Source organism: Schistocerca gregaria, chromosome 7, assembly GCF_023897955.1.
Source record: "Schistocerca gregaria isolate iqSchGreg1 chromosome 7, iqSchGreg1.2, whole genome shotgun sequence".
NCBI classification, from domain to species: domain Eukaryota; kingdom Metazoa; phylum Arthropoda; class Insecta; order Orthoptera; family Acrididae; genus Schistocerca; species Schistocerca gregaria.
Genome location: NC_064926.1, coordinates 99154340 through 99168023, shown reverse-complemented (window position 1 = coordinate 99168023; position 13684 = coordinate 99154340). Strand labels below are relative to the sequence as shown.

At 38.4% G+C, this 13684-nt stretch overlaps 1 protein-coding gene across 3 annotated transcripts in view; it reads right to left on the bottom strand.

Moving 5' to 3' along the window:
- The window catches only part of LOC126281864 (tRNA modification GTPase GTPBP3, mitochondrial), a 120926-nt gene extending 107934 nt beyond the window's left edge, over nt 1-12992 (bottom strand). The window contains exon 1 of one of the 3 annotated variants that reach the window (XM_049981133.1): nt 12670-12992. In XM_049981133.1, the coding sequence (XP_049837090.1) occupies nt 12670-12802 (133 nt within the window). In that variant the 5' untranslated portion in view covers nt 12803-12992. The remainder of the gene's footprint in view (nt 1-12669) is intronic. The other 2 variants (XM_049981131.1, XM_049981134.1) reach the window with 2 other exon arrangements.
- Between the last annotated feature and the right edge of the window lie 692 nt (nt 12993-13684).

The window sequence follows — 13684 nt, the reverse complement described above, 5'->3', positions numbered from 1 at the left end:
CGGAGCTTACAGTGACAGAGGACCGGTGGCACTTACCAGTCCCCGGCTCAGGAACCTTGGGGTCACCACGCCTGTGCTCAGCAAATGAATGCTGAGCCACTGAGCGACAGTTACTAATGCAGCAGATTGGAGAAGAAGCTTTGCAGAACAGTGCCAAATTCAAGTTTTTTACTGAAACTTTAAGGAAGAAAAAATAGGAGGCATTATTTTTCACTGACCCTCAAAATTTTGTAAAAAAAGCACAGTAAGCTTGTTTGGTTGCTGGACCTTGGGACCATGACTGGGAAAAACCACAGAATAGCCCTGCTAGGGTCCATCTGTGAGTACTGCAATACTGATAGTTGCAATACTCATTTAGATAAGATGGACTATATGAATACAGGCAGCTAAGCACAAAAACTTCATTAATGGGTATTGGAGTAAACTGTGCCTTCAAGTAGTATAGTACACCTTTATGGGAAAGAGATTCCAATTAAATGCTGCCTTCATAAGAAAGTCTGTTGTATTTCTGGCTCAGTTATGTCACGCTGTCAATGGGGGCATCGATATATCTTGAACTAAATAGTTGTCTGGTCTCTACTATCCAGATCACAAGAGACGTCCAATCATTTGCTCCATGGTATTTTGTACGCAGCTCATTCAGGTAATGCTTCTGTAACTACTTCAGCTCATTCCATCCTCCTCTGGTTTGAAGATGGGAAATAAAATTGCCTGCTTCCAAGAGTTGAGAAATTGTCATGTGTGGCATAATCTATTTTCTTCGGTTTGTCGTCAAAGCGATTTTGAATGCAATACTTGTTTCAGCTGTATCTAGGTGTAGAATCACAAGCCACAGACATAGCTGAATACAGCTTCCACATGGAAAGATGGCATTTATAGGATTCAGAATTCCTAGATCTGACGTCCAATGCATCTGGATCTCAAATGCAGTCACTGAACTCGTTGTTTCTTAGGATGGGTCTTTTTTGACCTGTCAGTAAACAAAAAATGTGGGATGGTTTGATGGCATTTGACCTGCCCTTTTATGTTTATTTGCTTGGCATTTGCCTTTCAGCTGCATTGTTGCCAGTGATGGCCATTTTGGCCAACAACATTTTGCAATGCTCTTTGTTGTGATGTCATTTGCTGTTTTTTAGTAACTTCAGTGTTTTACATAACTAATCTGCACGTTACGAGAGTGGAAGCTCTGGTTGCATTGCGCCTGGGATATATATTCAGTGATTTGACATGAACGATTATTCAAAGCAAGAAAGTCTAGTAAACACAGCCTCTAAAATGCACACCTTAAGAGCTATGAGCACTACTTCATCTTCAATAATGTGAAACAAATCTCTTCTATTGTGAGCTCTTTGCTTCCCATATTGTGAGAGGTGGTGGCATTGACTGAAACATGAAAAAAATAGTCCAGTAAACATGGGCTCTAAAGTGCATACCTCAAGAGCTATGAGTAGTTGTTCATCTTTGTTACTGTGAAGCACATCTCTTCTACTGAAGAAGTGCTCTTAGCACTTAAGGTACGCATTTTGGAGATTTTACTAGAGTTTCTTGTTTCAAATGATTGGTTCTGTCCTATCCCTGAATACTGACCATTCCTCGGTGGGAAACCCTGTTTTTGCTTATGATGATAATCAGTGCCCGAGTGGATACATTGGCTGTGGGAAGAGACATCTTAACTGCTGAGGTGTAGGGTCTCATGAACATGGGTGGAAGTTATGATTTTGAATAACTTTGTTTTGCCTCAGCAAAAGGTACTTGCTTGGTAGCTTAGCTCTCCTGTGCCGTCTCTCAATTTGTGAAATAGTTTTCAGATTTAATTTCACGATGTGCAATTGATGCATAATTTTGGAAACGAGCACAAGACTTCGGCTTGTTGGGTTTCCTGGCAGTATCTGCTACATGTTGCCCAATCATTATTTGCTAGCACTATGTGGCAATATCACTTACACCACCACAATGAGTGGGTGCCTATGGCCACACTTTTAAACGGAAAGTGCTTACCTTAATGTACTCTGGCAAGTTTGTCAAATCAAAAGATAGGCCTATAGTAGGTCAACTCTGACCTCTTCAAAATGTTACAGACATGTGCCACTGCTTCACCACACGATTCCTTCAGTTATTCCCTAGCATTAATATTCATGGTGTTGCAGCAGATAACACCTTTTATGGATTTAATAGAATTACTTGACCACCACAACAGAGAGTACTCTTCAATTTTTACATCCAAGCAACTCATTACCTTTCTTTTTAGCTGTGGTTGTTTCAATATGTCGAGCCACAGTTCTAGATCATTTCAATGATTTTATGATAACAGTAATATAGACTAGGCTCTCTGACTGAAGAAAGATGAAACCTTGTCAAACACTGTGTCTTCCTTTTAATCATAATTAATACATTTTGGTGTAGAAGCACTGCATTATTATTCAACATTTTAACATTAGACGTTGACTAGTCCAAAGGCTAGCCTGTCAAGTTCTCTTGTGGCAGTTACAACAAATGGACCACCTGACTAGGAGTAAGGTTTTTGGTTGAGAGAGATATCTGGGTTAAAATCAAAGGCAACTACGGAAATAAATATCAACTCACACACAGCCATGAATATCTGAGCAAGCATACAACTGAGGTGCTCTGGGTAACCGAAGGCTGCCTGCTGATAGCTGTCATCCTCAGCAATCAGGCATGTAATATACCAAGAGTTTGAGGGACCTTGTCCTTGCAATCTGCACAATTAAAGCAAAGGGCATTGTTTCTGTGATATGCGATGTGGCACCACTGCACCACATTGTGTTTGCTGTAGCATGCACAGATGTTACAGTTGTAGAGGCTTGGAGTGCTCACAAACAGCAAACACAAGGAAACCTCAGTTTGGAAACTTTACCCAGCCAATACCAGCTGTTTTCCTTGAGGTACTCACTGTTTAACATGTACCTAGGACAAGTGCGTGTTTTACTGAGTCCACAAAGATGGTGAGAATTATTCTTCATTTTGTTTCTATTTTTTATTTTGTGCCGTCAATCTAACAACTTGAAACAGTTCTCAACATTACATTAAGTGGATAATAACTGGACATATTCAATAATAACAAGAACAGTAATATGAGAGTAATTCGTAAATTAACCTCCAATTTGCTCTTAAAAATAAACAAATGCTTGTACCTACATGGTGCTTGCAAGGTTGGCAAAGTAGACTTTGAAGGACACATTACATCAGTCAGGTCGTTGTTTTGTTGCTGAAATAGTTAGTGCTACTGTGTCTCCCACCAATTGTGGGGTACATTCTGTTGTTCACTTTTTTCATACAGAAGGAGCTATTGCTGCCCAGATTTGTTGTTGATTCTGTTGTGTTTATGAGGATAGGATTATGAGTGAAGTCGTTGTGAGACAGAGGGTCAAAAAATTCAAGGCATGTCACACATATGTGCTTGATCAAAGTGGTCAACAGAGACATTCAGATGTGGCTGATGAACTTGTACAACATGTTGTCGAAATAGAGAGCATGATATGCTGGTTCACAAATACCAAACTTCAGAAAATGTGCCTCAGGTTTCAAGAATAACACACTTTAAACTTCTCACAGCGTTGTTAGGTTCTCATATGATTTGTACATAGTGGGCACCAAAATGTATAACCCATGTTCAGAATTGCTATGACCTTGACATTTCTTCAGCACTGGCATGAAGACAGGATGGAATTCCTAAGCAGAATCATGACTAGTGACAAGACATGGGTGCAGTACTCTGAAATTAAGGAACAGCCGAAACAGTGGATGCACACTCATTCTCACAGTAAGCAAAAATATTCAAGCAGGCACTGCCAAACTGCAAAATGATGGTTACAGTTTTTGGGATTATGAAGAAATTTTAACAACAGATTTCAAGAGAGTAATGAATGAAAGTACTGTGAGATCAGAGGATCCTTGTGCGACTCTTCTGAAACTCTGAAGGTCAACCCAAAACAAGCAGTGTGCGATGATCACAAAAGAAATCATTCTCCTTCATGACAATGTGTGACCCCATACTGTGAATTGAACGAAGGAAAAATCTGACCTTTTTGCTGACGGATTTTTCAACTTCTCCATGTAGTCTGGACTTGGCACCAAGCAAGTCTCTTCTCTTCCCCAAGCTGAAGCTCTCGCTGATTACTTGGCACTTCACAACTGATGATGAGCTGAAGACTGCTGTCAACAACAGGCTTAGGCACCAGGCAGCATTACATTTTGAAGATGGGATAAAGAAGCTGGCATCATGGTACGACAAATGTTTAGGCGATAAGGCAAAGTTGGTTAACCTGGCAGACATGGAACTCACAGAAAGTGAAGATAGCCAGAAGTACTTATTTATTACATGAAATTACACAGCAAAAGTAATTTGTGGAGTGACGCATATTTTTGACAAAAACATTTTTTTAACAGAATCTTCACACACAAACTCAGTAAATTACTCCCCCAAGACTACTCTTCAGAGACCCTAAAAGAAAATTGGATTACAATGACAAGAAAAACAGTCAGATCCTAGTACAATACTTTGAATGCGTTCTTGCTTATGAAATTCAACAATTGAAATATACTTTCGAAGAAATGTCACAAACCAAGCCACTCATCTTCACTCACAAAACATGGAAATCTAGCAGATCACGCAGGTCCTAAAGAATAACTAAGCATTAGGTGAAGTTGTAATAACTGACATATTCTGGAAGAGTGCACATGAAAAACCTTATGACAGGCTTACAGAGATTATTCATGAAATTCCAGAAACAGAAAGAGTGTCGAGTGGGTGGATGTCAGGAATACGTCCTGATTCAAACTCTGTTCAGAATGGTGGTAAGTCTGACCTGAACAACTATTCATCTAGACAATATACCAGGGCTTCTTAAAAGCTTTCAGACCTGGAGCGGAAGAACTTGATTCACAACTGGAAAAATATCAAGGAGGATTTAAGAAAACAACACTATTTAACATACTGAAAGAAAAAGGCTAATATAAGGAAACAAAAGCTGTTATCCCGCAGACCTTGACTGGCACCACTCACAAAGTGAAATATGCATGGGGACACAGTCTCACTTTCACTTTTCAGTGTATGGCACAGAAAAAAAAATCTGTGAGTGGCACATAAATTACATAATGATGTGATGAGAAATGGGGCCACAATGAACTAGACTGACAGTTGACTTCTAAGCTTTTGCAACTGATCTAGTTGTCTTTTCTGATCCCTAGATGCACAAACACAAAACAGATCAACAAACTCAATACTCAAAAGTGGTCACAACATGGCTCCAGCTCTCATTAGACACAACAGAGTTTATAACAAACATCACACCAGTGCCCAGAGAGCTGAAAAGTTCAAATATCTAGAAGACTGGATGCAGTCAAACATCATTGGAAAAGAACCCTTCAAATCTAAGATCAATAAGATGGAAATGACATACCAGCTGCCTGAGTGTGGTTACAACAAATGATCCAATTTTTTTGAGGTAGGGCATTCTAGAATAGTATCAAACCTGAGCATCAATAATATCAGCAAATCACAGTTTGGGTTTCAGAAGGGTTGCTCAACTGAGAATGTCATTTATATGTTCACCAAATTTTAGAAGCATTAAATAGTAAAATAGCACCAACTGATATATCTAACAAAAAGAATCCAGAAAGCTGCGCTTAACAATATAAGGAAAAGTTAGGTTGCTACTTACTGTAAAGATGACATGTTAAGTTGGACAGGAGCAATGAAGACACTTATGCATTAGCTGTCAGCCACAGCCTTTGTCAGAAAATGAAACACACAAACATTCATTCACACAACCAACACAACTCATGCACACATGACTGCAATCTCTGGCAGCAAAGACCGGAGCAACCTGAGAGAATAAAGGGTTCACACTTATGCTCAAAGGAAGGCAAGGCTGAGGCAACATAATTCACAGCTGGCCAAAACGAAACAAGAATAATAATAGTATTAAAAATAATAAATAATAATAAAACTCCCAGAAAAAATTGTAAGTTGGACAGACAAACAACCAAGAATTCACATAAAAGTTGTAAACTTTAAATGCGGGGAAATGGGAATAGCTACAAGAGGCTATAGAAGAGCAGCTCAGGAGGCTGCCCTACTCACAAAATCAAGAAAGCATGCTTTGTGGGAAGCAGAATAGATCCAAAAGTAGAGCTGAGACAGGTTGCTTTGCAGAAATGGAATTGCCAAAAAATTTAAGCAAAGAAGCAATCTTTCTCAATAAGAGAAAATCTGCATCAAAAACTATCTTTGGAAGCATGCATTTTATAAGACTCAGCTGGTACAAATTGACTTCAGAAACCATGTGTTTGTGTTTCTGAAGCCAATTTGTTTAAAACCTTCAGGCACATTCTGACCAAATACCCCCCCCCCCTCCCCCCCTCCACTCCAATTCCTACATTTCGAAGACTCCAAAGGGAAATGAGTCCACAGTGATGAAGATAATTGCCAGATTCGTCCATTGTGTGCCTTTATAGCCACTGGACCACAGGCTCCTCTGTTTTGTCTGCAACGGCTGCACCAATTGTGCACCTCCAGAAGGGGTGTCAATGCCATTTTTCAAAAATTAGTTATTTACTTTTCAATGCAGTCTCCTTACAGGGGTTTGTCAGGCTCTCTAAACTATACCTCCATTTCGAAGATGACCACCTAATCTGAGTAGAATTTTTTACCTGTGTACCATTTGCTCTCATTTGGGAAGAAGTAGTTATCATAGGGAGCCACATAACGTGAATAAGGGGGAGTATGACAGCAATTCATGCAAGTCTAGTGGCAACAACTCCACATGAAATGTTCTGCTGTGTTAGTGTAATGAAAGAGTATTTTCTTCTTCACCATGTGGGGGCAGTTTCTCCCTCAATTTATTGTTGGAGTGGTTCAATATTTCACTATAGCACTGTCTAGTGATCATTTTGCTTCTTCTAGGAATTTATGAGTATGGTGCCCTTTGTATCCCAAAAAGTTATCACCTTTATTTTGCTGACTTATGTGACAGTCATAATTTTCTCTGGATCAGAACTGTGAGTAGCAACCCATTATTTTGATTTTTGGTTCATGTCTAGGGTATAATAATGACTCTAAGTTTCAAACATGGTGACATCTTGACACAAAAAATTCCTTAAGATCTCATTTAAATTGGTCCAAATACAGGTTTGAAGTTGAAATCTACATCAGCTTATTCCCCACCGTCAGTAGTCATACCATGTATTGTACAGACAATTTTTTATCGCCATAAATATTAATTGTTGTTTCGATTGACACCTCTGTTACCTCCACTACTTTATGCACTTTTGTTTGGTGATCAGAGGGGATCGTAACTGGCAAAGGGTCACCATAAATAGAATCCAATTTTACTTATCTGGCCTTTTCCCATCCACAGTTGTATTACTGAATATACTCTAGTTTTTTCATCTTGATGAAAACCATGTATAACAGCATAGTGAAAGTGCTGTTAAAGCCAAAAAAGAACGTATAATGAAGGGTCATTTTTATTGTAGTGTTAATTACAGATGGCAACACATGCTGGTAATACCAACATGTGCCTGTTGTCCACATATTGCCTACACGTGGTTAATAAATTAATACTAACTACAGCTGGCACTTAAAAGGGAAATAATTATTTGTACCTGAACTAACAATGAGTTGTAACAATATTACCCCACATGATGCGGAAGAATGAAATATGCAAAGTAGCCTAACTTAAATATACCACAAGATAGTAATTAAGGACAATAGTCTGAACATAAAGGTAGCTGTGTTCCTCTCTTACAGGTGGTCATGGACATGTGGCTATTGGAAGAGCTTCACATTTATAAAGGACAGAAAAGCAAAATGAGTCATGTATGAAGCTGAGGAAGATACACATGAAATCATTAATAGAGATCCAGAACAAATCAACACTGCTAAGGTCTCCTAAAATGACAAAAGGACAGGGAAGCTTATTAGTGAGAGGGATCAGAGTTTGGCAATTTACTGACTAACACAATCACAAATACATAGAGCATGTTTTCCTGCGGATGTATACCATTATAGAAACAGTTTGTAATGGAATGGCACACTTGACTAATAAACATAACTACTCCACGCCTTCTACAATACACATTCTTTCACTGGAAGAAGTATCCATGCTAAGATGAATATCTCTTGTATCACAATATTATCCCACATGATGCGGAAGAATGAAATATGCAAAGTAGCCTAATTTAAATATACCACAAGATAGTAATTAAGGACAATAGTCTGAACATAAAGGTAGCTGTGTTCCTCTCTTACAGGTGGTCATGGACATGTGGCTATTGGAAGAGCTTCACATTTATAAAGGACAGAAAAGCAAAATGAATAATGTATGAAGCTGAGGAAGATACACACAAAATCATTAATAGAGATCCAAAACAAATCAACACTACTAATGTCTCCTAAAATGACAAAAGGACAGGGAAGCTTATTAGTGAGAGGGATCAGAGTTTGGCAATTTACTGACTAACACAATCACAAATACATAGAGCAGGTTTGCCTACGGATGTATACCATTATAGAAACAGTTTGTAATGGAATGGCACACTTGACTAATAAACATAACTACTCCACGCTTTCTACAATACACGTTCTTTCACTGGATAAGTATCCATGCTAAGATGAATATCTCTTGTATCACACATATGGGTCTTACCTCTACCAGCAGTTTAACAAATGTAATGTCACTATTATATCTGTCAAGATTGAAGTTATCTTCCTCTTTCTATTTGGCTGCAGATTCTGGACGAGATGGAGGATACTGTTATGACTTTCTGGCTCCTTTACGCAGAAAAATATTCCTACTTTGTGACAATTCCTATCAGACAGTACCATTGTTATGTTGTATAGCTGCTTAGAAGCTGTTGTCTTAGGCGTTATGAAGCATGTGCCGATGCATTGCACCGATCATTAGACCTGAATTTCTGTCCCTACATTTGCATAAATTTTGAAGGAAGATTAGGGTTTAATTTTTTATTGACAATGAGGACACTGGAAATAGAGTATCAGTTCAGATTGAGGGAAGGATGAGTATACAGATTGCCTGTATCCTTCCGAGAAACTACTGCGGCAACTGCTTTAAACGATTTAAGGAACCATGGAAAATCTAAACCTGGATGATCTGACATGGATTTGAATCCCCCTCAACGTGAGTCCACTGTTCTAATCATTGCACCACAATTCTCATCATTAATTTTGATTTCATTGAACAAAACTGATCACCAAAAAAGGGACTACACTATAGCATCCAAACAGAAGCAACATTCTTATGATTATGTGAACAATGCTGTATCTAAAAATTTCATCAAAATACACATGAAAAAACATTATGTACGATTTTTTGATAATCTGATGTTAGTTACAACCCAAAATAGCAAAGCAGGGAAACCCAGAAAAGTGAAAATAAGTGTAAGAAGAAAAACCATGAACTGATAACAGCTTAAATAATAGAAACTGTGACAGGCTCACAGGAAAGAAGAGAAATCACTGTTCTCGATTCCTTACATTTCTATGCAATGCATAACTTCTAAATGATATACACAGAAAGATGCTGTACTATAAGCTTTACTAATTTCTATATACAGTTAGAATTATATGGTGAACATATATTTATAGACAAATCCAGGTCTTCGATTCTTCTCACTGTCAATCACAGCTTCGAAAAGAATGAAAACTCATAAAGAGCTATCATAATAATATGTAACATAAAGAGACAAAATTCATTTTGCCCTTTTTCTTTGCATAAAAATCCTGAGCCTGCTGTGCTTGTGACACCCATGAAACAGGGTCAATGGCAGCATCTGATTCCATCTGTCTGCTTTGACCCATGACGTAATGGTGTTGTGGTGTGTGACGTCCGTATGGTGTGGAGTTTCTGAGGTGGTTGTGTTTGCAGATGTCGTGTTGTTGTATTCGATGGCGCCCTCTGATGGTGCATGTGTACATACTGAGTTTAACGTGTCATATTGGGTGCATTTGGGATTTGGTTGTGATCATGTTAACATGGTTTTGAGTTTAGGTAGTTGGTGTGGTAAGGTGGATTGTGGAAATGTTTACAGTGAATTATTAAGTTTTTTGCTTATGTGCTTGGCATTTTCTTAGGTTTATTAGTTTGGGGTTTGTAGTACAAATAGAAGTCTAATTCATTTAACTACTTTTTTGTTAGATATGGACATGAAAGTGAAGTTCACAAGTGTATCATCATGCTCTGTGATGGGTGATGATATGATGTCTATCATACATTTTCTGCAGATTTTCAGTCTTATTGCTGAATATGGTCAGTATCATGTTTGTGGCAACAACATGAGGTTGACAAGACTTCTGGTGGCTCAGGCCAGGAACAAGTATATGTGGCATTGTTGGTGCGATAATATCTGGTGATTGATAAGATGCAGTGCCTCCTTGGAGAAATCTAGGTTGGCTATGACGGAGATTGTCTTGCTCACTTGTTATTTTTGTTATTGGTGCTCTATAAGTTTTTGTGCACATTAGACTGGTGAGAGTGAGAGAGCTGTTTTAGACTGGTTTTTAGTTTTGTTGAGAGGTTTGTTCGAGTATGTCAGGTATAGCAGGAAGTTGGGTGGATTGGGCGTGGTTGTTGAAATTCATGAATCACGGTTTGGTAAGAGGAAGTATGGTAGGCGCAGTTCTTGGGTTGGTTTGTGGGTATGGCGGCTGTTATTTTGGGAAGGAGAGGTGGGTGTGCTGATTGTGTTTTTAGGGCTTTGCAGGGTTGTAGTATAAGGGAACTTGTGGGTCTAATTGAGGAATATACTGAGGAGGGTATTACTACCATGTCTCATGCATTTTCATCTTAAAGGAGTTTAGGAAAGAGGAGGTATAATCATTTAGTAGTTAATCACAGTATTGAGTTTAAGGATTATGAAACTGAGGCTTGTACTAACATAACATAAGGGTTTTGGGGGTAATTTAAATCAATTATAAGGAGGGGGAAGAGGTGCTCTTTCAAACTGCAATATCTTTTAGATGATTATTGCTGGCGGAAGTGTGTCCCTGGGAATTATTGTATTTTTGTGATGGCTATGGGGAGGATGTACAGGCGAAGCGTGGTGAGTTTAGGGCTTTGGTTGTGTGTGGGTGTTGAGGAGTGGGGTGGTGTGGTATTGGTTGTGGGGTTAATGGGGGAGGTTGTTCAGAGATGATGTTTGTTTATTGGTGTTCTTTTTCTGGGGGGTGTTACTGGGTGAAAAGGGCTTGGTTTATGGGTGGCAGGTATTTTGGGAGACTGTTTAGTTTTGTGTGTGTGTGAGAGAGATAGAGAGAGAGATCGGCTTTGTTTTTGGTGGATATGGGATATTCGTGTTTTTGAGTTCTTGAGATTTTGGTTCCACTTTTCAGAGTTGTAGGTTTTGCTTTATTGGTATTGGTTGAGCTATATAGGTTAAGGGTAATGTTCAATTCCACTTTTGGTAGTTCTAGAGGTTTGGTTTCTGGTTTGAAAGCTGTGGTTTAGTTTTATAGGTCAAAGGACATGTCCAGTTCCTGTGGATTTGTTGGCTTAGCTGATTATTGTAATTTAATTTTTTTTAATAATGTGGGTTTTGGGATCCTGCAGTGTTTTATTTATTGTTGTATATTTAGCTTGTGGTTGTCCCATTAGTCTCATTTTGTTTTTAGAGAAAGACATTATGGTGTCCTCTTTTTTTCACATTTGTTGCCCCATCTATGTAGTGACATCCTTTTGACATTTTGTATATGCTGGAAGTAGCCGTTTCCACCATACTGATGACGTCGTGGATCAAAGCAAACAGGTGGAGTCGGACGCTTCTGTAATGCCCATGAAACAATACTCTGTCTTTAACAACATCTAGCAACATCCAGTACATATCAGCAAAACAGTTCAGTGTATAGTCATAAAACTTGAAACTGCAATAAAATTAGTATCTCCCTAATGGGAAACTTTTGCGATCCTTCACTTTAGTAAACAAAACCTATTGAGAAAAGTTGGAGTTATTTCCGATGGACCACTGATTTTATTTGGCAAGTGAACTCCTCAACAAATGTAGTGGTATTTTTATAATATAAAATTAAGTAATATTACCTTAAAACACTTTCGTACAAATTTAATGTCAAGTTTATCGTCTACAAGGATCACGTTATAAATTCCATTAATATACATTTTAAATTCTGTCTTGGTTACGGACTGGCTTAGTCACACAATACAAAAGATAAAAAGCAAGTAACATTGAAATACATTTCTATATAAACATGTCGCTGATGGCATTAATTCGAGCTAAGATGCGTTACCACTAAAACGAAAATAATACGAATCGTTCTTATACTCAGTTGTTATACTTGCTGTCCTGGATAGAACCACTGAATGTGCCTTCCCTGTGTGATAGTGTGGATGAGGGGAGGGAGGGACGAGGGGGCTGTGATAATGATGATGATGATTCTGCACGAGCAAGACCAGTTACAGGCTGTAAGGGGAGTTCTTAATATAAGACTTCATTAATTTTATTCGTAACATCACTTCAAATAATATGGCAGACAGGGGCATTCATAGCCAAAAACGTGTTGCTTTTTCTAAAGCTATTTTAACAAACAAGTCACGTTCGGCGATTTATTTGCAATATTGAGTTTACAATCGTGCAATATCTTAATTTACGTGTGACACGTGATACAAATTTTCGTACCTGAAGAGAGGGCATAAATAGTAGATTTTTCTATAGACGCCTTAATATTGTCGTCGCAAAGAAATCGTTTTGATGTCTTCGCACTAAAATAACCTGTACTTGTGTATAATTTAAGGCGTTTGATAACAATCATATTACGAAATTCTAGTTCCAAAGTGCTACCTGTAGCTCAGTAACCTTAAATTCTCTTTACTTTTATTCTTCATCACACTTGTACCACGGATGCCATATCAAAACAGCACGTCTTCTGCGTACTACACGTGCGATATGTTTACCTGTGGTGTTTACTGTTTAGTGTTTACAATTCTAAACCAAAGATTTGTACTTTCCATAGATGACAGTGCCAAAATATATCTTTTTTTCTCCGAAACTATTATTGCGTGTCTGAGAATGAAACGCTGTTGGACTGGTCTACTGGAGATCTACAACACTTCCAGCAAAAAATTCTATAGTTGCGTTAAAAAAAGCTAAGTTGATACTGATACGTATATAAATAATATAGTCGAGACAACTTGTCATTTAGTGAGGTCTTTTGGTAGGTGCCCTTCCAAACTGCAATATCTTTTAGATGGTTATTGCTGGCATAAGTGTGTCCCTGGGAATTATTGTATTTTTTGTGATGGCTATGGGGATGATGTACAGGCCAAGGGAAAAAACCAGAAACAGAAAGACCGATTAAAACAATCCAGACATTGGTAACTTAAGGGAGGGTAGTTTTCACACATTAATTTCCTTCACGATTTGCTGGGCGAACCCGACGATTGGCGTAATTATTTGCAGGTGGATGGGGAAACATGTAATTATCGTTTTATGCTCATAACCCTGGTATGACAGGGAAAAATACTTGTCTGAAAAGAGCAATTTCTCCACATGAGCAGCTGACAGAACATCAAGATTCATGTCATGGCAGTAGGAAGAAGCTACATTCTCTGCTACAGTTGCGAATCAAGCATTGTGTCAAATCATAATCTCACACATATGAAGCTATTTACGTTGTCCTAATGGAGACCTTCAC